The sequence below is a fragment of the Anas platyrhynchos genome, chromosome 2 (assembly GCF_047663525.1).
Source record: "Anas platyrhynchos isolate ZD024472 breed Pekin duck chromosome 2, IASCAAS_PekinDuck_T2T, whole genome shotgun sequence".
In the NCBI taxonomy this organism is placed as follows: domain Eukaryota; kingdom Metazoa; phylum Chordata; class Aves; order Anseriformes; family Anatidae; genus Anas; species Anas platyrhynchos.
In genome coordinates, this window is record NC_092588.1 from 142,800,578 (window position 1) to 142,825,019 (window position 24,442).

Below are 24,442 nucleotides of genomic sequence, written 5' to 3' on the forward strand. Positions count from 1 at the left end.
AATTGGCTGTGGTAGAAGACAGCTGCACCTTTCCCTTTCCTACATGTAAGCATGCATTTGGGGCAGTAAAAGCTTTGCTATTGCAGCTGCTGCTCTCTCCTGGCAGTACTGGGATCTTGGCATTGCTAGAGCTGCCCTGAGGTCCTCAGTGCTCTTTTGAATGTGGAAGTTGTGAATAAGATGTGTCAAGCTCTGGTGAGTTCCAGATGCTCATGATTATCAGTGATCCTGCCCATTTTTTAAATCAAGGCCGCTTCCTGGAATAGCATCTCATGCTTGGTGCTGTGTATCTCCTCTGAAGGATAGTTTAGGTGGATAAAATACCAGGGCACATAATGAAAAATAACCTGAGTGAAATCAAAATGAAGAAACAGGTTTAAGCCCATACAGCCTTGTCTGTACCTAAGCTAAGTTACATTCTTCTTTGCACAATATAGGGGTGCTATCAACTTCTCTTCCACATCTTCTCCTTCTAACCCACGGTGTGGTGATTACTTCATGCATGTGACATGTGGGCATCCAAGTCCAGGTGCTGTCCTTTACCAAACTCCCAGTTAGAATTTAAATCCAAGACACCAAATTATCAGATGTCCTCCCAATGTCCTATGTGTTGTCTTGGCACTTGCTCTCAGTAGCCCTGGTGGAACTGCTTCACCATGAGGCTACAAAGTGAGAACTATTGCTTAGAGGTTGTAGCCTTTGTATGATGTTGGAAGAGAAAACTGTTGTACTGATCCCATTGTATACGCTACCTACTGAGCAGCTTGGCAGAATTGGAGCTCCCCTTGCTTTCAGTGCTTTATTGAGAATGCTCTGGCCAGGAGTGCTCTGATCTTGCAAATGATGTGACAGAATAGGCAGGAACAGGCAGAATGAGTCGGTTTCTTCACCTCAGACTTGGACACAAAGTAGATGGCAAGAAGCTGAGCACCATTATGATGTGGGAGTTTCTGTGTGTTCCCAACAGCAAAAATCAGGCTGTATGTATCCCCTTAGGAACTCAAGTGCCAACTGAATATTGGAATCTCCACTGTCGTGTTGGATCCCACAGATGTTACGGTGGCATACCAATATCAGAGGTAAGTAGGACATAAAACCTTAAAGTGCCACTGCCAACAAAAACCTTAATTATCACCCTTCCCATGTAACTGGAGCAACTCTGTTGAGGCACAAAATTTAGGAGGCTGGTTACACTGGGCTGTCATTACTGTGAGCTCTGAACTTCTAGATGGGCTGACTGCATCTACTTTGTCATTAAGACCCCACAGCCACAGTGTATCCATGCATGGTACTGTGGACAAAGGTAGCCCACACTCAGAAAATACCCTGTATGACCAAGGCCTTTCCAAACTTGTGAACCTTCTCCAATGACTTAGGACAGTGTTTAGCTGTGGTTTCCCTCTGCAGTCCTCAAATGTGGAAGATTTATCAGCATCATGCCATGTTGTCATTAGCAGTCATTAGCCTAAACTTGGTGGGCATTTTCATTGGGAACATGCTAAACTACTTTGTATAACTGTGCCCGTCAAGCTGTATTAAAAGGCTAACACTCCTCTTTTGCCTTTGCCTATCACATGCTTATATCCTGTTATGGAGTAATTCTGCTTATAACAGGAAGCCAGAAATGCAAATGACTAAGGACAGATAAATGAATATTTAATTCAAACCAGCAAGATGTTGTTTGCAGTTATTTATTTTACTAAAATGGTTACATATGTTGAAACAAAGAAGAGCAATAGTAATAATGTTTGTTTTTCCAATATCATAAATAATTATTGAGTCTTCATTAGCTGTTGGCTCAGCACTGATCGTGATTCTTGTTATTTAAAAAAAGACACACAAGTAATTCATTAGAATCTGTGTTTTCAGAAAACTCTAAAGCAGCAGTAGAAAAAAAATAAATTAAAGGAAATGATAACAAGAAATTATGCCAAGTATTCTTAAATTTAAAACCCACTTGATGTGTTTTACAGATTATTCTTTGTGCTTTGATCACTTGAACAATGAACTTGAACCATGAACAAGTTATTTATACTATGGCTTGTCTTCTCCAGTTTTACTCCAGAGAAGTCACCATAGGTACCTTTTTTACATAACAAATTTTGTTGTCATTTATGCAGACAAAAACACTGTGAGTATTCCTAACAGAAAAGTTTTTCAAAACCATCAATTTATTGTCATAAAATATTTAATACCAGAATAACTTATAATAGTATGAACAAAAGTGAAGTATTAACTCTCTGCTATTAGTTATAAACTCACATTATTATGTCAAAATCCAGTAAAGTATCAAAAATTAATGCATGGTATCTTAGACACATAATGATGCAAGTCAGTAAAACATACTTCAACTGTTCATACAGTCATGACATACATTTCTTGCTTGGCACTTTAAGTCAATGCAAATCAGCAATTTAGAAAACAAAGTAAAAATATATATGTACAAAATATTTTCATATCAAATCATTTTCATTGTACACTAAATAAACCCAACAACATGTTATGTTACATCAAGAAGTTTTCTAAGAAGTCACACCAAGGCTGATATTTGCAATGTATCTTGATTATTTTAGTGCAACTGGAACAGCCTATACTTGCAAGTTAGTTTTGTCGTTAGCACAGTCCTGCTTCCATTGAAGTGGGAATTTGGCCATTAAACTCAGTGGGAGCAGGACTGAAGTCTTATCTTGTTCATTGATGGCTCACCAAAGAGAGAAAAGGGGAGAGGGATAAGTAGGAAAACACCTGACAGGATACCCACAGGAAAAAAAAAAATCCAGATCTTAGCAACAATCATCTCTTTTCCAGTTTTCTGTAACTGTTTCAGTATAAATCATATTTGGCTTTGCCACTGTAAATTGCTTTCATGTAAATTCCACTCAAGCAATGTAAACCTCATTAGACTATTGTTATATGACTTAAGAATAACTTGTACACCCTAGAAAACCCTTAAACATAAACCTGGTTTTATGCTAGTTATTATGCTCAACAGCAGTCAAGTTTACAGACATGACATTTAATACATTTTAGTATCTACTTAAAACCCTCTCACATTAAATGCTGGGATTTTTCAATGCTTCAAGTCCCATTTGTGTTTTTAGTTTGGGCTTTGATAGTGTATACTATAGCTTTTTCTCACTGAAATGTGAACTGTCAACCAACTGTTTTCATGTATGCAGTACCTACAAAATAAAAACATTCAAAACACATTGAAGTAATAATTTCCACCATGGAAACTTTTTGAGCTCTACTGCAAATAATAAACGGCACTATAAATTCAGTTTTGTACAAGAAGAGATTGATTTTGTTTACTTGTATAAAAACTTCAGTAAGTCACTAGCAAAGCTTTAAAACAATAGAAATTCAACTTGGATTTACAGCTAGTCTGGCTAGAACCTCCTCAACTAGAAATCTTTAATAAGCAACATGTCTGGGAGTGTATGTATAAGAAGTTCAAAATAATCTGAACAATTAACTTATTTCCTAAATTTGTGTGTTCTAGAGTATTGCACTTTTCAAAGGAATGATTTTGGTATTTTAATATACTGCATATACAGGTAAGAAACATGCATAACAACCTCATTGTCACTTTGACAAAACATACTGTACAATTTTTATAACACTGTTGATTAAAAAAAGAGAGAGAGAAAATGATGTAACAATTTCATTAAGACTTGTCAATTCATTCAAGTCTAATAAGCACAATTCTCCAGGGCTTCCAGCAGTAATGTGTTTAGCCCTAGGCTGCTTAAGCCCACTTGGAATAATATACAAAGTTTAAGCATTATGGCATTGTCATTTTGAGGCATAATACTGTTGTACTATGCCCACGTTATAGCTTATTTTTTGAAAGCAAGGCACTTACTGTAATAGCAATGCAAACATCTTATGCGCACTTTGATTAACATAAAATAAGTTAATGTTTTGATAAAAACAGTTTTTTTTTATAATTTACATGCCTTTTATAGAAGGAATTGAACATTTCATTTAATACAATGAAAACGTCTGAGTCGGAAGGAATGTTTTTTGTTTTTTTTTTTAAACTGACCATACTGTAAAAGGGGGCCTATTTTCCACATTTGCCTCATATCTGTGAATCTGATTTTGCTGAAAACCAATCCTGTAAGGAAAATGTCCGCTTGACAGGAAAAATAAAAAGGACCCATCTCTTAAAACTGCTGAACTAATGGCACTTTGACAGTCTTTACTTCTGATATATGTGATGATTTCTGAATGATGCAGCTGGTAGTTCCCTGCAGTTTTTCCTTCCCTTGGGCGAGGTTCGTTAGGGCCATGGCTGCGTTGATCTCCTTCCAGTATGTTTCATCTTTGCTGGTTCCTTTTCTGTTAGCTGCGCTAGATTCAAGCAATAACAAATATTTACACGTATAGCTTACATACCTACAGTGGCTATGCGATGCTAATAAAACTGTAATAACAATAATTTTGGAAAATGGCAAATTTCCTTACTCACCTTTCACACTTATTTGGTCCATTCTCCAGAGTTTCTGAAAACAGAAGGGAAAAAAATTATGTCTATCTTCTTCTAGTATTTTTTAAACATGCAATTTCATAAAACAGTCACATGGAAAAATAATCCAAGGTTAATTCCAAAATAGATACCAAATAAAATCTTTGTTTGAACACACATAAAGGGTCAAATTCACCCAAGTATCTCTCTGGAGAAATTCGTGCTGAGCTTGGAGCAGAGCACATGTCAGAAAACCCCACTCTGGGGAAATTTCTACCATGAGAAGGCTCCTGTGCCATGACCTTATAAAAACAGGCTTTGGTGAGGCAGAGCCTCGCTGATCCTTCCCAGCACCACACCAGTAGAACCAGTGCTGAACCTTGTCTATTGCCAGCCCAGTCCAGGGAAACGTATTTTACTTATATTGGCAATAGTGAGAATAAAGCCGGTCTTGGAGGTTCACTTAAGTTTTGTAGGGTGATGGAGTGAATTTTTTCATCCATAAATCCCAAAGACATAAGGAATTAAAAAACTAAAAATAAAAATCAGTTTCATTGCCCTGTAGTGAATGCCCTCTTGTATGCACTAAAAATAGGACTTCTACCCATACACAGATGATGTGTGTGGTTTTTAAGGCGACCCTTGCCCAGGCTGCAACTCAGTCCCAAAGGCAGGCTGAGAGGGATACAAGTAACAAGCACACGTGGCTAACAGCCTTCAAAGGAGAAATTGCATCACAGGCATAAGCTACACTTTCCCATCAAGAGTCACATTTGTTCATTCATTAAGTCCTCGCATGGCAGAGAAGCCAGAAATATTTACCGGGCAGAAATGTGTAAGCGTTATTCAGTGGGTCTGCTATCCTGACACAGAAACGCATTATTGGGGATTGAGAAGCTGATGCCTAACTGCAATGCCTATGGAGTGTGAGTCAAACAAAAGAAACAGCTTCGGCATGAACACTGGTGGCTACACAACCAAAAGGGCCCCTAAATCTCATAAAGAAGTGCAGCACTTCACGAGGCTAGATTCCCAACTGGAAATTCACCTTATTGCTAGATTTGAACAGGATTATAAATTAAAAGCTGATCCGTTCTTTAAACAGAGCTTCCAGCAGAGTGGGTCCCAAAGCACATTGCAGCCCCTGCTAGCTCTACTTTTACGAGTGGCTGCACCCCACAAGAGCAGCCAGTTGTCTCATGCAGCCAACATACCAAACACCTCGGCACAGCCGTGCTCCTCAGCACTTGCAGGTGAGCAACGCAGACCGCAGGCTCACCAGAAGAAATGCAGGCAGACCATCTGCAATTTCAGAGGTCAGATGTTTGCCAAGCTGTTTGATTTAACAGGACTCCAGGCTTTTGCAAAACAGATTTATAAATGTCCACAAATGACTGAGTCCTCAGGTTTATATTTTGTTCTAAAACAGCACATCTTAAGTCAGTATCTCTTGAGCTACCCTAGATCAATGCTTGGGGGGGGGGAGTTCAACCTATGCAGAGGAGAGATTGAAGGGGAAAAAAAGAAACATTTGATCTGCAGAGATGTACTGAATGACACCAAAAGTCTCCTCCTTAATGCTGTACTTGGCTAGAAATTGTTTTTCAGCCCTGCTCCATTTATTTTTTTAAATAGAGACAATTTTAAAGAGGAGCTTTAGGATTGAATAGGTCAGTAGGTATAGAAATGGAAATGGCAAGTAATAGAGAATGTTATTGCCAGAGCAAACCTGGATATAAATACACCTCTCTCAAGCATCTGTCAGTTTCTTTTGCTGTTGGAAAATATTTCCTATGAACAAAAAAATTGCTTGTACAAACTTCTGAGGAAAGTAGGTGTGAATGGTGACACACATTCCAATTCCAGCGTTTATTTGAAGGAGTATTTGCAAATATTTTTTAGTGGTGTTTAGCCAGCTCCAAAAGAAAGCGACTTGCCCACAGTATAAAAAAGCAGTACCAAAGCTAAAAAAATACAATCCAGGAGCAAAAAGTTACACCTTCTTTAATTTTGCTGGAGGACAGAGGACTTTTTTTTTTTTTAATTCCATTCAGATTTTATGTTTTTTAAACAAATAATTTATGTCAAAGAAATTTGAAACTAGGTTACAGTAAAACCATCACTGATAATTTGCAAAGCTCTTGCTAATAACTGCTGTAAAAGCATGTTAGTACAACGAAGTCTGAAAATCCATCATTTAAATGCACAGGGCCCCTTGTGCTTGCCAAAAATTCTTTTCAGCTATACTAAACCTATGACAGCATATCTTCTTTGGCACTGCCATACTGTCCCAGGAGCCCACACCTGTCTGAACAGCCCTTGGGGAAGGAAATAAGTATTATCACCATTTATGGATGGGGATAGCCATACTGAGAAAGGCAAATGGTTCTGCAGGGAACACTGACCTCCACGTCCCTTTGACTTCAGAAGGAAAAGACCATTGCCCATGTTCCTAGGCCTTCCTTGTCCTGATCTTCCTATACCTGATCTTGCAGGTCAAGCCAACTTGATCCAATTCAAAATGAAGAGATAGTGGTGGGTTTCATCTCACTTGCCATTAACATGCCATCAAAAAATTATATATCCTTATCTATGCTAGTTGCCTGGACTCCAATCACAAATAAGAGAGATGTCCTCCAATAAGTTGTTCCAGCTCACCTATCTAACACCTCAGTCCAACATCCCTGAGCTCTCCTGCAAAACCAGACAGCACAGCTCTCCTCCATGGCCACTTCCTCACACTGGGCAGCATTAACATCCACATGTATATACTGTGAGCCAGATGAGAGGAGGACCACATCTGAAGATTAAGCAACCTCTGGAGATTAAGCCGGTGGTGTAGCTATGGCCTGAACTGCTTAGCTCAGCCTGGAAGAGTTGTAGCCATGTCTGGCTCTTCACTGACAAGAGAGAGAATGTTGATGATAAAATTTTATCAAGTTAAATAATGATGTGAATCTTGCTCACCATTTAGCTTAGTCTTCATCTTCTGCAATCTACCTGCTCTATCCCCAGCTACAAATTGAAGCTTCTAATAATTAAAACTTCTGACATTTACATATATGTAAAACAATTACACAGTGTATTTCAACTGTATAAGCAGCATGGTGAGACTGCTGCATGAATGTAACCGAAGAACAACATTCCCAGTATGGTTTTATTATACAAGGTAGAACCATAGCTGCCCTCCCCAAGCACTGTGGGTATCTTTAATATAATAACATTCCTAAACAAACTATAGTTGTGCTTTTACCTGAAACCCAAATGTATTAGCTGCTGATGAAGGTGATTTATTCTGCCTCAGAAAGCAAGGGACTTTTAGCATACATGTATACTGAAATCCTTAAAGGAAATCTATTTAACATTAAACATCTTTTTGTTACAAATTCTGAAATCACTTTAAAATGTGGAAATCACTTTAAAAAATTGAAATCTTAAAGCATTATGAAAATGGAACCACCTATAATTGGGGATTGTCATTTATACTTCACTTTCTGCTGTTTCATTCTGCTTCCAGTTGTAAGCATCCAGAGATTCAGTTTTGCCTGGCCAGGAATGTCTCATTCTGCTCTCGCCATCCGCCCAAAGAAACCAACGAGGTAGGATATTTGTTCCCTCTTGTTTATAATAGGAAGTCACTATAAATCACTTACCGATGGAATCCTGTATACCTTTCCATTAGTAGGAGTTTTCAGTATACAGTTTACCATAGCACGCAGTGCCAAGAGTGTAGTCACTGGACAATACCAGCTTTGTGATACAGTATGGTATTTTTCAGGACTCACTTAATTATTAATAATACATGCAACACATATATATATATATATATGTAGGGTTTTTTGTTTTGTTTTGTTTTCACCACAGAATTTCTTCATAAATATTCACTAGCTGATCCTGACAGCTCGCTTACAAGGTAGCTTGCAGTCCCATTTTAGCAGAGATGGAAATGAGTGTCAGAAGTCCAAAGACAACATGGCTAGGCAATACTTTGACCATTTCAAAAGCATTTAAGAGCAGACTTCTCCAGGTTTTCTCCTATATTTAAAACCTTTTCTATTTTCTTCTGCTATCGGAAAGGCTCACCCAAGGAAAATAAATTCCAGTGTTCTCAAAGGCAAACTCTCCACAAACTGGACAATAACATCACTTTCCTTCAGTATGCTGCCATTACATTTGACTGTTATTTATCAAAATAATATGCAAACAATTTACAAGGAAATCTACAGCTGTATACATACACAGTACTCTTTTAAATACTGTATCCAGTACAAGAGAAGAAAGCCAGTGTATAAATACTGTGGCACATGTGTCTACTCCAGTTTACAGCATACAAAGGCTCTCTGGCTACACAGCATTGTAGCATGTTCAAGTATTTCAGAACAATTCAGACCCTCATAGTTCTCTGAGCCCAGACTCATAACTTTCATATACTTGGATACCTCTAGGGGTGTAGTAAATAATGTTAATTGCAGTTACATTTTATCCCTTTGATCTAGGAATTTTGATTTAAGAATATCACGTGTGTGATGATGAACTAACTTCAGCTAAAGGCCCTGCAGGGAACAGTGAAGGAAAGACTGACCACTTATGTAGGACCAAGAAGCATCCACGTTACTCTCCTACTCAGTGTTACTTCTACACAATTCAAACCGAACTGCAACAACTGGCTTGAACCTCTACTTTGTGTTATCAGGTAACACTGAGAAAGCAAAAATGGCTTGAAACCAAGAGGGGAAAGAATGTGTGAATGAGAGAACGAGACAGAGAGAAAAGGGCACTAAATGTTATAAAGTGGGAAAAAAAAAAAAGGACATGGAAATCAAGATGCTGTAAGGGGGTCCCACATGACTGTAATATTTCTTGAAGTTACTTAAACATGTACAGATTCCTTATGAATTACACACCACTTATTCTAGCTCAAAACAGAGGGGAAAAAAAGAACTGCTGGCCTCAAATGGTGAATACTATAAAATATTTGTCGGTTCAATAAAAGGTCCTGTATAACTTATCTTCATTTAAAACTTGGCAGTGTTATTCAGCTGTTTCTCTCTGCCTCTTCTGAACTTTCTCTTGTTGGTTTTGGAGACTCTGGCTTAGCATGTGTTGACCAGCATTTTCAAAACAAGCAAGAGGAGGAAAAAGAGGGAGTAACAGGAAATAAATGGGGCAGCTGAATGAAAAATGAAGTTTACATATGTGAGTAAATTAGTGGTGAGATGAGGTATTTCTGTAGGTCACACACACAACACACACACCATCCCTTGACTGTCTAGTACTTTCCAAACCACAATTTCAGGACATATATGACTGTCAGATCTTTGGTTCTACAAGAACAAAATTGGGTTAGCTGTATTTAATATTTCCCTGCTCTTCTACATCGATCCACCTTCTTTTACTCACAGAGGATCCCAGAGTAAATGATTTATCACACAACGTCACAAACACTCTCCCACATCTGGAAGGGAAAGTGGCCTAGCACAGGCTGCTCAGCAGGGCGGGAGAGGGGAAATTGTAGCCCAGAGCTCCAGGCCAGGCCCTTTCCTCTTACAAGAAATGTCATTCAGCCTCAGTAAAAGACTGTAGCACCTTCTGAGAAATCCAAGCACAGCAAGCCTCAGCTCCTCCAGCTTGAACTGGAGGAAGCAGGAGTTGGCCTTCCCATTCTCGCACTTGTGGTACTCTCGTTCTGAGTGCCTGATGTGGACAGACAAGGGAACTTCTGAATGCAGATACTGCTCAGCCAATGAACCACCCCACCAAAGACTTTCTAGACATAAGCAGGACTCATCTGATCCAGCAACTGGCAGGGCAGCTCTTAAAGCCCTTTTCTTTTCACACCATCCTCCCAGGTTTCCCTGTGAACACCAGACCTATTAAGGATGAATTACAGAGAAACACAGACAGGAAAGGGAAGAAACCCCCCATTTGCGTTTCAGAAGACCTGAGGTTGCAGTCATGCTGAGGCATCATCAGGCCATGGCCTCCATGTCCGCCTGGCACCCATCACAGCAGGTCCCATTTTGGGGGGTACACTAGGTTTCTACTGACAAGGATTTATTAGTATGTCCTTTTTTTGGGTAGGAGGAGAAAAGTTGTCAGAAACTTGCAGGATCAAGCTCTAGGCCCAAGCTCTAGAGAAAGCTCCTTTTCAGCAAAGCTTTCATTTACCACTTTTCACGCCTTCTTCTGGGAGGAGGTGGTGGAGCAGCCTGCTGTGAAGTCACTCCACAACCCCAACACTTCGCTTCTTTGGCTTCACAGTTAAACCACGAATAACGACTGACCTGTCACCAGCTATCATCCATTCAGATAAGCAAACTGCACAATGACAACTTCTGTTCACAGTCAGAGTAACAGCAAATACTTTCTCGGGTTCTCTCTGGGTATTTCTCACAGGTCTGACCTCTTCTGTTAAGACCCATAGGTGGGGTCTTCCTGAAGTTGGAAATCTCACTTTGCCATCATGCCCCAGACCAAGGCTTTTCAGTGAAATCTCTCCCTGAGATTTGCTTCTTGCACAGGAATATCAGATATAAGATTTAACTGTGAGGGACTGGTACCACTCATTTTTTTCCCTCTGCATACCTAAAAACCTGAAGATGTATTTTTCCATGTGTAGTCTGGAGCTTGCTGAATTGGGAGTAAGCATCTAGTTACATTTTAATGCATGTGATTTTTATGAAATGAGTGTACATGCCCACAGAGACCGGGATAGGTGTATTTTATAAACTATAAAATAGAATTGAGTTTGCAGGTCTATATTAACATTTGCATTAATAAGTACACTGAAAGCACCACATAATAGTAGGCTCGGTGCAAATGGTCTCACAGTCTTGGGCTATGCACCTGCATGTAAGAATTTATTAGTTAGCAAACTAGATACAAACCTGGTGTAAATCACTTCATTGTTTGGGCTGTCATGGCCAGCTCTAAATTTCCCATGACCAGTGACAGTGTGTTCTCTTTACTGAGATTCAGGGCACTGTGTGAGACTTGTTTTTTCAGCCAGGCTTTAGTAGAGCTTATAATGGGAGTCTGTGCCATGTAGCTTTGGAGGCGAGTTGTTAACGAACTGACGGTTATATGGTATTATGTTCTTTTCAGGTTTGCGGCAAAGCTGACTGAAATCAAATCTTTCCTCATTGAGTTGGCATGTAATTAATCGTGTAATGTTGTCGGATACCTTGGTGATAGTCTCCTGTGTGCACTTCATAATGGATAAACAAATATCTGACTTAGGCTTCATTTTTTGGTGTTATTTGGAAAGGGATTTACAGCACGTGCTGTACTGACTGGAAGGATGAAGTAGTTGGCCCTCTCATTGCAAACCATTGTGGGTTAACAGTAAGAACCAAGTTAGGCAGCAGGGAGGGGGAGGGTGAAATAAAGAAAAGAGAAGAAAGGAGAAGAGGAAGGAAAAAAAAAAAGAAATAAAGGAAAGGCAATGGTAGATGTTAAAAAAAGGAAATGAGAAAATGGCAAATGAAAATTCATAAGGAAAAAGAAGAGTAAGGAGTATGAAAGGAGAAAATGTAGCAGTGTGTTCATTTTCTTTATTTTAATATAAAAATATCCTTTTCCCACCCAGGAATCTCGCTGTTGTGCAGGCAGGCACGTTCAGTCTTTCACTCTGGATCTGAAAAGTTTAATTGGGAGCTCTTAAAGCCTAAAATAAGGCTTTAAAAGTAAAAAGCTAAAGTCAAATGCAGCCAGGGTAAGCACTATTACACTCCATTCCGATTGTTTTTCATTAAAAATGCAGGGTGAAAGGGAGGGTTTCAAAGCCATATTTCAACCCTAGGCTGACACTACAGCAGTAAAATCTGATTTTGTTATGCTAGTTGGCTGCGGGTTTGGGAGCAGACCCTACATGTGCGGTGTAAGGTTATGATATAAATGCATGCACACAGGATATTTTCAGAAGCCTCCTGCACAATTCGGAGAAATGTGCCCCCCGGCTCCTGTGTCTCTCTTTGCAACTGCTCCAGGAGCCAGCTCCTCTCCTGCCCCTGGGCTGCCAAGCAAGCTCAGACATGGCATAGGCTGCACAAAGGCAATTTAAATTACAAGGTGCTGTATTTTTAGGCAAGTGGAGGAACTTCTGCATGAATGCCAGAACTGATTTCCAGGGTGTACTTAGCCAGCAGAACAGAGTAAAGAATGGGCCAGTCTGTAAGGAAGAGGAAATTCACTGCTTCTTTCACTCAACTGTAAGATAAAGAAGAGACAGAAAAATATTATCTTTTTAAGCCTACCTACTTCCAGCCATTACACAGGGAATTGTGCATCCACTGGGATGTACACAGCATTTATGTCCAAATAATAAAACCCAGATACCAAAGTTGTAGCTCAAATTTACTCTGTGTGACCACAAGCAAAAAAAAAATCAAGTAGCTTGTAAGATAGTACATAAGCACATATAGGTGTCCAACAGTCAAAAAGATGTAAAACTAGTTGTAAGTTGAAGAAGAGCATCACAGTAATCCCAGACAACAAAAGATCCAACAAATCAATGGATTGCATGTGAAATTTAAAATATATATAAATTTATATCTATAAGGAAGCATTCTTACACATTTCTGTATCTGTGTCTGTTTCTATACTGTATGTGCATAATGACAAGAAGGCCTAAGCAGTCTGCCTTCCCACCAAGCACATTGTGAGACACAGCAGTATGACCACACATGCTATTTGCCATGGTGGCCACCTCCTGAAGACACAGGATGGACCTGCTCTGGGGCCAGACCCAAGGTGGGAGGCGAGACCATTCCCTGCACAACCTCAGCATCATGGTGCAGCCACTGCAAGGCCATTGCAGGAGGGAATTCAAGAAGATAAAAGATGTTCAGGTGATTTTAACACCAGCCAGTAAATCATGATAACAATTGGCAGTCTTCTCTGCTTGTGCCACAAGTTTGTGCATGGGGCTGGATGAGCTGTTCTAACCAGCTATTTCACAGATGGCCCTTAAACATTCTCCAGTCTCTGGACTCTGACTGGAGAGCCTGGGCTCTCTTCTTCAGCAGTGCTGAGCATTTGCAGGTGTAAATGAGGTCAACAAGAGTTGTGCTTTGACTGTATAAAGAGGCATGAAATTATGTGAATCCACGAGGTCTTAGGTATCCAAAGCTGGGCCAAAATGACTTTAAATCAGAATTTTGCACTGCCTCAATTCCCCATTTGTGAGATCCTACAGACATCTTATGAAAACAACTTTATTCAAGTTTGTGAAGGACCAGATGGAATGTATCAAAAAGCACTGAACAGCACATCATTAAATTAATTATCCTGTCATCAGAGATGCTCAGCTGCATTCACGTTATTGCTTTGCCAGTAGAGAAGGGGTAACGAGCACCTGGTGAGGATGTGAGCTGGTTTATGATGCTTCTTCGAAACCGTGCTACCTCACATATAAAAGGAAAAAGTATCCCCTTCCTCATCTGGCTAGAAATGTGATGGAAACCCCTTTATTCTGCATTCAGAGGAATTACAGGAACCTACACAGAAAGCTGTAGTTACACACACGCCTGAACTTATATAGAATAGATAGCAGAAAGTAACGTTGCTGAATGAACTGCAGGGGGAATAGTTGCCTGTGGATTGTTCTCCAACTGCACAAAAAATATTCTACTGTTCGAATGCAATTTTTAGTTAAGTTTTGCTGCCTTTGCATTCCCTTGTGAAGCTACTGCAGCATTCATGCTCCTGCCCACCACAACTCATACTGTTATTATTTCCATTACAGTATTTCTTCCCAAACCTAAATATTCCCAGACACCTTCTGAACAGGCCCACAGAGATTCGAGTAAACTGGGAGGTATCTCAAGAAGGGCTGTGTTTCCAGTTTTCCTATTCACTGAGCCAGTGAGAGACAGTGCAACAAAGTAGGCAAAGGGGGGAAGGCTCTTGGAGCAGAAGAACCCTGTGCCCAGAATTATTCAGGAAGTTGTACCCGATTGCCAACAGTTTTTGAAGAAGAAGAAACACTTCTTTCTTCTTGAAACATCATCTCGTATTTACAAATGCTTTGAATCCTAGCGCGGTGCAATTTCAGTTACTCAGCAGGAGAACTGTACTTAGAAGAGCTGATAGACTATCTTGGCTATCACGGAGATTGGTGCAGTGCAATAAATCACCCAGGCTGAGCCCGAATCCTCAAGGAGCAGCAAAACCTTAACACTGCAGATGCTCACTAATTGAAAGTTGTAAGAGCCCTTCACAGCAGAGGCTTTGCGTAAGACAGATGAGGCTCCTGCACTCCAAAAGTGCATGTGTGGGAGGTCCTGAAACAGTAGTAGGCCAGCATTTAACATTGCAAAGGCCTTGGATGTGAACAGCTTTGTGGAAGAAAAAGGGAATTGCTCTTTTGGCAAAACATGTGAAACCGTCTGTGATAACGGGAATGAGAGCAAGGATGACTGAACAAATATTTGCACTGAATGCCTTGTCAGGACAGGGGAATTGCTACTGATATGATCTTTACTTTCAACGTTACTGCTTCTGACAGTCTTACAGACTTTGCAGATGTTTATTGGCCACTAAATCATTCTTCAAGAATGTTGGCTCCGTTCCCAAACCTGAAGAGTCTGAATGTGAAGGGGTTTGTTATTCAACACACACTGCTGCTTTTGGAGACAGCAATTTTCAAGAAACCAGCTTTCAACAGCAGGGAAGCATCGTCAACTGATAACAACATGGGGCTGAATTCAGACTTCTCAGCACTCAGGGCATGAGGCACGCCTGAATAAACATGCACCACAGAGCGGGGCATTGCCTACCCACGTGGCACAGCACAGCACCATGTGGGGACACTGCCTGAGCCACGAAAGCAACATTATGCCATATCAGTGGGCCTATACTGTAGCAAGGATTGCTGTGGAAAGGCAGGGCTTACCAGCTCTTGCTGACCTTGATATACTTACTGCCTGTGGCTCTCAGTATAGCAGGATTCCATGAATTTGGGTGCCCCTGTAAAACTTGCTCCGTTATGCTGCAGAGATTATTGCTGTTCCACTTGGCTCCTCTAACTGCAGTATAGATCGCCTAACAGCGAGGTATAGTCAGATCCTAAGCCACTGATCTCAGGAAGAACAGTTTGCATAGATGCAGTTGCTGAGCTGTAGAGGACCCTAAGCCATGGTATTTCAAGCCAAACAGATTTGCTTTCAAATAGAGAGCATCTGAACCATGGGCAATATGCCCAGGCTGTTTCTCTGAGTGAAGATGCCGATTCTCTGAGATCACTGCAAACAGTTCTCACCTGAAAAAGCTTCACTGGCACTGGAAACTGAGTAGTAGTAATAACAATAGTGACAGTAATAACACATCTATTTTAAATAACAAGTGATAAAGAATCCATGCCATTGTACTAATAAACCAACAAATTACTACAGCATGATGTAATATTACCACAGTAGACAAACATATTATCCAGCAACATTAGATATATTTCTCCCCAAAAGGCACTAACTACCTTGACCAGTGTAGTCACAACAGTGAACGTGATCTAAGGGAGTTAAAACCAACAGTCTCCTCTAAAGATCAGCCTCCAAGATCAAAGTCGGTGTTACCAAAAGCAGTCCCTCAAAACATTTTTTCTCCAAATAGAGTAAATACTCGTTTCTTAAAAATGTCAGATTGCTGATTCAGAGACAGGATGCGTCAAAAATATGCAAGACAGATGCAGAGAGCAAAAATGTCGCATTTACTACATATCATTTTACATTAGCTCATACAAGTTTTCCTGGAAGTCAAGAGACTTCTATTAGGGAATCCTCCTCTGTTACAATTTACTGTATCAGAGATTTAAAAAACGCATGCATGTTTATGATAAAGCCATATGGTATTTATGGTTAAATCAAGTGACATGCTTTGAAAAATGAGTCTTTTGGCAAAACATGAATAATTCAAAAGATCTGTAGATCAAAATCAACTCAGAAGCCTTATCAGCTTGGGTGAACAACCAGACCTGTTACCATTAATTAAAAGACCTTTGCCCAGCAGGGTTTGCAATCAGGGGAAAGTGGGCTTAGATATATGCATAAGAACATACAAAATGTCTGCATTGATAGAATACAATTCCTCACACAGATGCAATTAAAAATCACTGTGGTCTTTTTGATCATGTAGCAACAAAATTAACTTTATTCCAGAGTAACACACACTTCTATAGTTTGCTCATGTGTCTTCCCCGATCTGGTTAGATGTCTTCAGAAGGGTAACCAGTGTATGGAACAATCATATATTTGTACAGACAGCCTTACATGCTCATCTCCCTTTAAGGATTAAGAGCCCAAATTTCCTCTTCAATAAAGAAAAGCCGTAAGAGAGGCAGCCATGGCTCTAAACATAAATAACATTCATATTTTTGGAATAACTACGGTGAAAAAGAAAAAAAAAAATGAAATGCTTTGATCCTTCCAACACGATCCAGCTCTAGGCTCTGAGTCTTTGGACAGAAGACGAGAGGAGGACCCGGAGCAGCCATGCAAGCCAGGCAGCTATAACACAAAGGCTTCAAGGTCTGTGAATTTAAATGCTTCATGTTCTCTAATTAACTCATTGCTATTATTAGTAGTACTTCTGTTTCCATGTTTAGAATAATAAAAGCTTTTTCTTTCAGTTTGCAAGGGTTTTTGCTTTTTATTTTTGCCTGTTAGCCACAGCTTTCCTGCAGAGTGACAGGCTGTACACCAGAGTTTGCAAAGATGATGGAGACCTGCAAAGGGTCTGCAAAGAGGGCACAGCAAATCCCACGTGTGGACAATGCCTGTTTTCCTCCCTGTTCTCCTTCCGCAACACTAGGCAGCCACAGCAAACATTGTATTTCAGGGTACAGATTCATCAGGACACACAAAGCACCCACACAACCCACATAGTTGGCTACCATGAACCATTTTACTTCAGATTAACAAACTAATGAAGAGTAGGCAAAAACAGCCCACCCAGCGGCCCACCCAGACAGTTCTTAGGCAACTCCCACCTTGGGTAGGAGCATCCTGAGCGGTGCTCCAAGCCCCCTGAAGGCTGCAGACCACCCAGAGCTCTCCCTTCCCCTCGCACCTCCAACACAGCCAGCTGCTGCAGGAAGATAACGCTCATGGCAGGTCCTCCATGATGCTGCTAAGCTTTGCAATTAGTACCTGCCTGGCACACTCCACGCTCCCTCTCCATTGGCCTAGATGATTTAATTTTTTTTTACAGGTCTTTGTGGTGAAGCAAAAATTTCAGAATAAAATAAGAAATAGGATGTTTATATGTGTGCCTGTACCCTTAGCCCCCATGAAGGAGCTGCCTAGAGAAAACAAGAAAACATGTAAAAAACATGGCATCGTGGCCTTTTCCAGGTGATTTTGGTTAATGTTAAGAAGCTGAATTGTTTGGACAGGCCTGGGAACAGCAATTTCTGTGTTGTTTCCAAAATCTGCATTTTGGTACAGAGAACAATGTATAGGAACATATAGGAATGTACAGGAACATCCCCTGTTCACAGTTCTCAATTAAGATAGCTTCTCAGTCACGTCATACTGTTTTCTAACATCTTCTTCTCTTCCTCTTCAGCCTTATTTTCAGTTGCATTTTTACTTTTCTTTTGGTACAAGGACAGGGATAGAAAAACCTGAAGCAAGAAGAGACTTCCACTGCCAGTATTTCATCCAAGACCACCTGGTGGGATAGTACCTGGCTTACTTGTACCCTCCCTCTCCATTAAGCGTTGAGGCTGGCTTATACACAGCACTTAAAATGATTAAAACATCCAGTCAGAAGTGCCTGGAAGCAGAGATACTGGAAAGGGCTGAGACTAATTTGCTGTAATTACTGAAAGGCAAAGTTTTGAGCAAGACTTTGCATGGTTCACTTCTGTCCAAAGCCTCCTCAAGACTCCAAATGCCGTGGCCTCTAAAATCAAGAGAGTAAAATGCTTTCTCTTCAAATGACTGGCATAGTAAAAGCAGCAAATTAACATATTAAAATGAAGGCTTAAATTGTACTACTGTTTGACAATTAAATGGGACCGGTTTCTTCCTGTGTCTTAGAGAAAAATTGTGTCTGTGGGAAATGTTAAATAGGAGAGCAAATTTTAGAAAAATGGACAAAAGTTATAAATGGAAGTATGACTTTTTTCAAGGTTCATTAAAATTGTATCTAGACATGTAGGGGTATAAAATCTGCTGCCTAAATGCTCCATGTACTTGCATAGAACATTTTAAATATATGCATTTCTTTTTCAATAAAACAGAAGAAAATTTTCTCTGATTATACAAAGAAGCTTCAGATGAGTTGACAGCTTTTTCTATAACCATTGTTCTTATTCTTAAAGATACGTGCAAGACGCATTCCTTTACAAAACATTCCTAATTTCTAAGCAGCAGAAATGACGCCCTGCTTTGGGCAAATACACACTTTTCATTCATTTGGAAAATAAAATAAAATATGATAAAATAAAATAAAATAAAATAAACAGAGCGAGTTTCCAATCAACACTTGTTAATTTGAAACACAAAGAATTCTTCCGTATTGAAAGCAGATTGCTCTGTAAAAATGCTCATTTTCAAGGTCATAACAGTGCTGGCAAAACTCAAAAAAGTTATAGTCCAACTTGCTTGTGCTCAGCTGTGTTTACTTAGTCTCAACTTGACAAAAGTCTGCCTCTGATTATACATAGCAGTCATCTGCCCACAGATAAATAGATATTACACAAACGTTTGGAGGGAATGACATTTGGCTACCATTATTTTTGGAATAATTTACTCTGCATCCTGAACTTAAAACACCAAAATGATTCATAATGTTTTTTTGGATTCAAGTATTTCCATTTGACAAATAAATTGACCTCTATGACCCTTGTGGACTTTACATTGTTCACTTGAGCGAAAAAATAAAGAAAAAAAAAAAAAGGGTAATTTTTTGTTAAGTCTTCTGTATGTTTGGAAAATGTGAATTTATTCAGGCCTGCCCCCATCCAACGCTCATGGCACATCTGGTGCACTCCCAGCAACAGGGCAGAGCCAGCCCCTGTGCTGCAAATAGCTGCATGGGGCATCCCACCAAAGCAACCTGCAAACAAATGCATGGTGCTGAGCTGTCTTCAGAGTATGCACCTGCATTAAAGCCCACACTAGTGGTAAACCTAATGGCAGTGCCTGAGATACAAATGTGTTTTCTATTTCAAATGTACTTATTTCAGATGTAAACTTAATAGCTTTCTGCTTATTATATGTAGGAGGAAAAATGAATACATATTGTTCATGCTCCTGGATGCCAAACTGAAGTTTTGCCTTATCCGAGGCAGATAGATGTTTCATGACATTTATAAAATAACTTATATTTTAAAGCAGACCTGCTGCTTTCTGGTGTGGATAGAAATCGTGTCCAGTTAAAAATATTACTTAGCCCAAGGCACTTTGTGCTATAAATTATCTAGGAATAAAGTAAAAACTTACAATCAAAATATAGTCCCTACTCCCATTCTTTCTTTGATGCCTTTTCCTAGTTCTCTCCTCTTAAAGCCCCTGTCAGCTCCCCAGCACTGACTACCCCAAACAGTGTTTCCACATCAAGCCCTGGAAGAAGTGAGAGCAATTCAAAGCCCATCAGGAACACTGTAACTGTTGTACATTTAAAGTGGAAGATGTTTCTAGAGTACGATGACAGATGGAAGAATAAAACCTAGACCAGACAGAGAGACAGATAGATTAGTTTCTGTAAGGTTAGAATGCTTTCAGAAATGTCTTTTCAATTATAATACCAAAATTAAGAAAGCCTCTCATGCAATAGGAACCATATGTGTTTGACATATCCAGCTTCTCTATCTTTGACATCTAAATATTCAGTTTAAAGAAAATTAAGACATTTGTTTACAAAGAACTAGTTTATGTGTTTACAAGACTAAGCTGAATGTTTTTAGATGGAACGATTATATACTAGTCATTTCCTCTCATTTTCCCTTGATTCAGGAAGGAATAGTACTGTGAAGATGGAATGTGTTTTGGATGTGGACAGCTGGAGGTACAGAAAACAGATTTCTGTCACATGGAACTAACAGCGAATTCCTTCTTTAGGGGTTGTTTTCTTACACAGGCCATGCGTTAGGAGCTCATTCCACTGTGATGCAAAACCCCGCTCATCCAGAAGTGTGTTAATGGTCGCAACCCAAAGAAGAGTTAATTCAGATGGAATCCAGGAAAATGAGGCAGCACAGAAACCTCATCAGCAGTCCAATCACATGACAAAATGCGAGGCATCTCCAAAGCCACTGCCTGCCAAAAAAAGAAAGGCTGCTGCAAGAAAAATACTTTCACAGCTTGATATCTGGGTCTTGTGACTGCTATCCAAACAAGGAGTAAAAGTGGTACTATATAATGTGGCAGGGTAAACAGAACCACCCACTCGTCATCACCAATCATGTCTTTAATTCAGATAAATTCTGTTTCTTTAAAAAATGATGGAGGAAAAAGAAACAAAGCCTTTTGCTGAACTTGAAAATTATATGTATAATCTGATCTGGCATTACATATTTCAGGTTCACATATACCACGAACTATATAGGAATGCATAATTTGCCATGCCAGATCAGACTATCTGTCCATCCCAGGTGATGTCCTTTCTGTGCGACTGACCAATGTTCGTCTCAGGGGAGCACAAAGAAATTGTCCTCAGCCAACTATGCAGTAGGTTAAGAAGATTTTCTGCCTGTAACTACAAATGGTGAACTGAAATTTTTTCAAACAGATCTGATCTGAAAAGTTTACAGAAAGAAGCAGCCCTGGGAGAAGTTCAAACTTTCAGGATCACTGGGTCAGAGAAGCCTCCACATTTTGCCAAACTGTCTTACAGTAGCCTGAAAAGTAGTTACAGCTTTCAAAATAGGTCTTGGTGGGATTCTCCAAAGTCTGGGTTGGGTATGATGAAGCCAATGTGTGGAATTTCTTCTGTACATCTGCATACAGCTTGTCAGGGAGTGTGGGTGTACCGAGAAACTAGGAAATCAATAACCACACACCCCACACAAACAGCCCTCCCTTCACCACCAAAACCAGAGTATTTCTCAGCTTCAGTTCAGTTCAGGTTTTTCCCTGAGTTCTGAGCAACATTTTAAGATTTCAAATTTTAAATAATTTGCATTTTAAGCAAGATCATACCTTTTTCTAGAAGAGAATTTGCTCCTAGCCAAAGTAACATGAAAAAAAAAAAAAGGCCAAGACATAGTAATTACATTCAAAGGTGCCTTCCAAGAAGAGTGGTAAAATATATCTGTTGAACGCACATCCGTCCTTGTATATCAAACACTTTGAAAGGGAAAAATGTCAAACCTCATTTTGAACTGTGAAAAATACTAATATCACCTATGTTTCTCTAATTTTTTCTAGAGCCCTTCCAATTACACTCCAGATTCCTACCAGTATTTCCATCATAAACGTTTTCCCAGTATTTTATCTTCTTACCTTCATCCCTTCAATCTCTTGTCTTTCTTCCTTCCCCTCCATCAGTGTTCCCTCTCCTCTTCCTTTTTGTTCTTGCCCTTGATTCTGCATTCTTCTTTCCTCGTCCACTCTCCACTCTTTACTACCTTGCAAAAGTTTCTGTCCTTCATTTTCCCACCTGTATTTATTTCCTGGCTGCAATTTTTTCTTTTTCCCTTTCCTTTCTGTCCTTTTTTCTATCTTTTGCCTCACAGAGCAAACGTGATACTCCAGCAATAACCTACCTGAAAAGCGATTTACATCTTTTAAGTCCATTGTCAGTACTAAAGGGATGGAAAGTGTCTCGAAAAGAGCTAAATGACTATTCCAGTCCCTGCCCCGGACAAACAAGTGTAGCTGCTACTGACAGCTGGAGAAGTTCAGCACCTGAGTCAAGTAATTCCCCATTTGCTACCAGTCACTGCTTTGTGCACGAGTCCTGCTATTGCAATCTTTCCCCACACCAGGGCACGGTAAGACAGACAGAATTTCTTGCAGTGGCCGCAGGGTGTTGGTGATGAGAAAAACAACTCGGATAATGTAAGTCCTTTCTTCCCTCTTGACTGAGCACAGCACCTAAAAGAAGCTAAAATTCTGTTGAAACTTAAAAGAATTAGGAAGAGGTCTGTATGAACACAGAGAGTGCTTCATGCCTTGTATTCTGCTGGATCTCTAAGAAAATATCATACCATCATGAGAAAAATTCCTTGTATGGCATATACAGTGTAATTAATATCACAGCTAATGAAAATCTTGTGAGACTTGTCTCTGTCTTGGCTTCAAGGGAAGGGGGTGAAAATCACTCCTGGCTTAACATCCCTTGAAGGGACAGAATTACACCACGCAAGCAGTTAGGTCGAGAGGATAAAAAGACTAAGCTGCATTGATTCCCTGAATTTCTTGAGATCTGCCCATCAAAACAGTAAATGTTTGCTTTCCAAGATGAAACAAGCTAATAGAAACATGCGCTGGAAAGCATCTTTATGGCCAATGCTCCAGAGAAAATACTGGGGAACACTTTTGTTTCTCCTGGTGAATTTATCGCCCCTGTAACACAAAAGTCTTGCTCCCTCTCCAGCTGGTGCTGCCTGTGCAAGCTCGAGCTGCCTGTGCACGGCCCAATCCAACTTGCACACCCAATCTTTCAAAGGTTTCTCTGTTTGCTTTGTCTCTCTCTTTTTACGTTACTTCTGGTGGTTTTTGGTGTGTGTTTTTGCTGCTGTTCACTTCCCAACCTTACTGTTCTCCAACTGCTCGCCGGGCAGGCACAGCAATTCCATGTAAGGAGCACAGGGAAGAGAAGCATTCCTTGATTTTCTGCGCACAGTAACTTGCACGACATTTGATCATACACAGAGATTAAGTCATTCATGAATAGGGCCCAAAGGGAGGAACAACTCCAGAAAAACAACCCTCCTCTCTGGTAGAGCAGCATCCAGAACTCCGCAGTCATCATTGCCACACTTACAGTTCGTAGTCTATCTGGCAACGCCAGGAATCCAACTGCAGGCTCTGTGGTTTAAATAAAATGTATCTACAGCAGCTTGGATCAATGTTTAAAAATGTTCCATGTTATTTTAGTCCAAGGACAAGCTTTTAAAATTAAAAGAAAACTTTGGCTTTAATTACAGATTAAAAGTGAAAGTTGTTTAAAAGGAATGCAAATTCTGAGAAGAACAGTAATAGAAACTATTTAAAAATTAAAACTCATTCTTGTCTCCCCCAGTGTGTGACAAGTCTCCTTGTAAATATTTAAAACAAAAGCTTGAAAGTGATTCATTTGTGGACAGTATTTCGGGTGCTTCTGCCTTGCTGTCGTGGATCTTTGGCATAGCTCGACTTTTTCCTACATTTATGTTTTCACGCTAAAATAAATGTCAGATTTTGATGCATGTTGCAATGGCCAAAAAAGAACCACAACAGTAACTTTTACCCACTTTTTCCCTAAATGTTGTTACTACGTATGTGTGCTGCAGCACATGTCAGCACACTATACGTAAATGCAAAGGGTTTATTCCAGATAAGCTATGAGCAATGCTATCCCAAAGCGGTTAGGTGCACAATGGAGAAGCTGCTGCTCTTGGGATGATTTTCAGCAACAATGGCCCATCTGAAAATCATTAGTGCATAGCAGTGGATTTTCCACATGTTCATATGCTGGACAAGCAGGTTGCCCTTGAAGTATGGTTCCCTGGGGGAAGAAGGAAAACCCAGAGAAAAGTATTCTATTGTCAGATCACGGTTTTGCTAGAGCCAGACAAAAATATGGTCAAGCATTCACTTGGCTGCTCTGCTGGCAAAACTATAGGGTACCGAAATGGAGACAGCTAATGAAGAAGGCAAAGAATGAAGCTCAGGAAGAAGATCTTAAAGGAGTTCTTTTTTTTTTCTTTTTTCTTTTTTTTCTTTTGAAAAATCAGAAGTAAGGTTAAGTATGCAAAAGTAATGACTTTTATATTTCTGACCTTTATTTTTATAAGGCCAAAAAGGTTTGGAAAGGGTAGCATTT

At 39.9% G+C, this 24,442-nt stretch overlaps 1 protein-coding gene across 3 annotated transcripts in view; it reads right to left on the minus strand.

The window, feature by feature from the left end:
• Positions 1–1,675: 1,675 nt before the first annotated feature.
• MKX (mohawk homeobox) overlaps positions 1,676–24,442 on the minus strand; it is a 46,692-nt gene continuing 23,925 nt past the window's right edge. For 2 of the 3 annotated variants that reach the window (XM_038175083.2, XM_072033723.1), the window contains exons 6-7: positions 4,475–4,508; positions 1,676–4,356 (exon numbers count right to left, since the gene is read on the minus strand). In XM_038175083.2, the coding sequence (XP_038031011.1) occupies positions 4,170–4,356; positions 4,475–4,508 (221 nt within the window). In that variant the 3' untranslated portion in view covers positions 1,676–4,169. The remainder of the gene's footprint in view (positions 4,357–4,474; positions 4,509–24,442) is intronic. The other variant, XM_072033722.1, reaches the window with a different exon arrangement.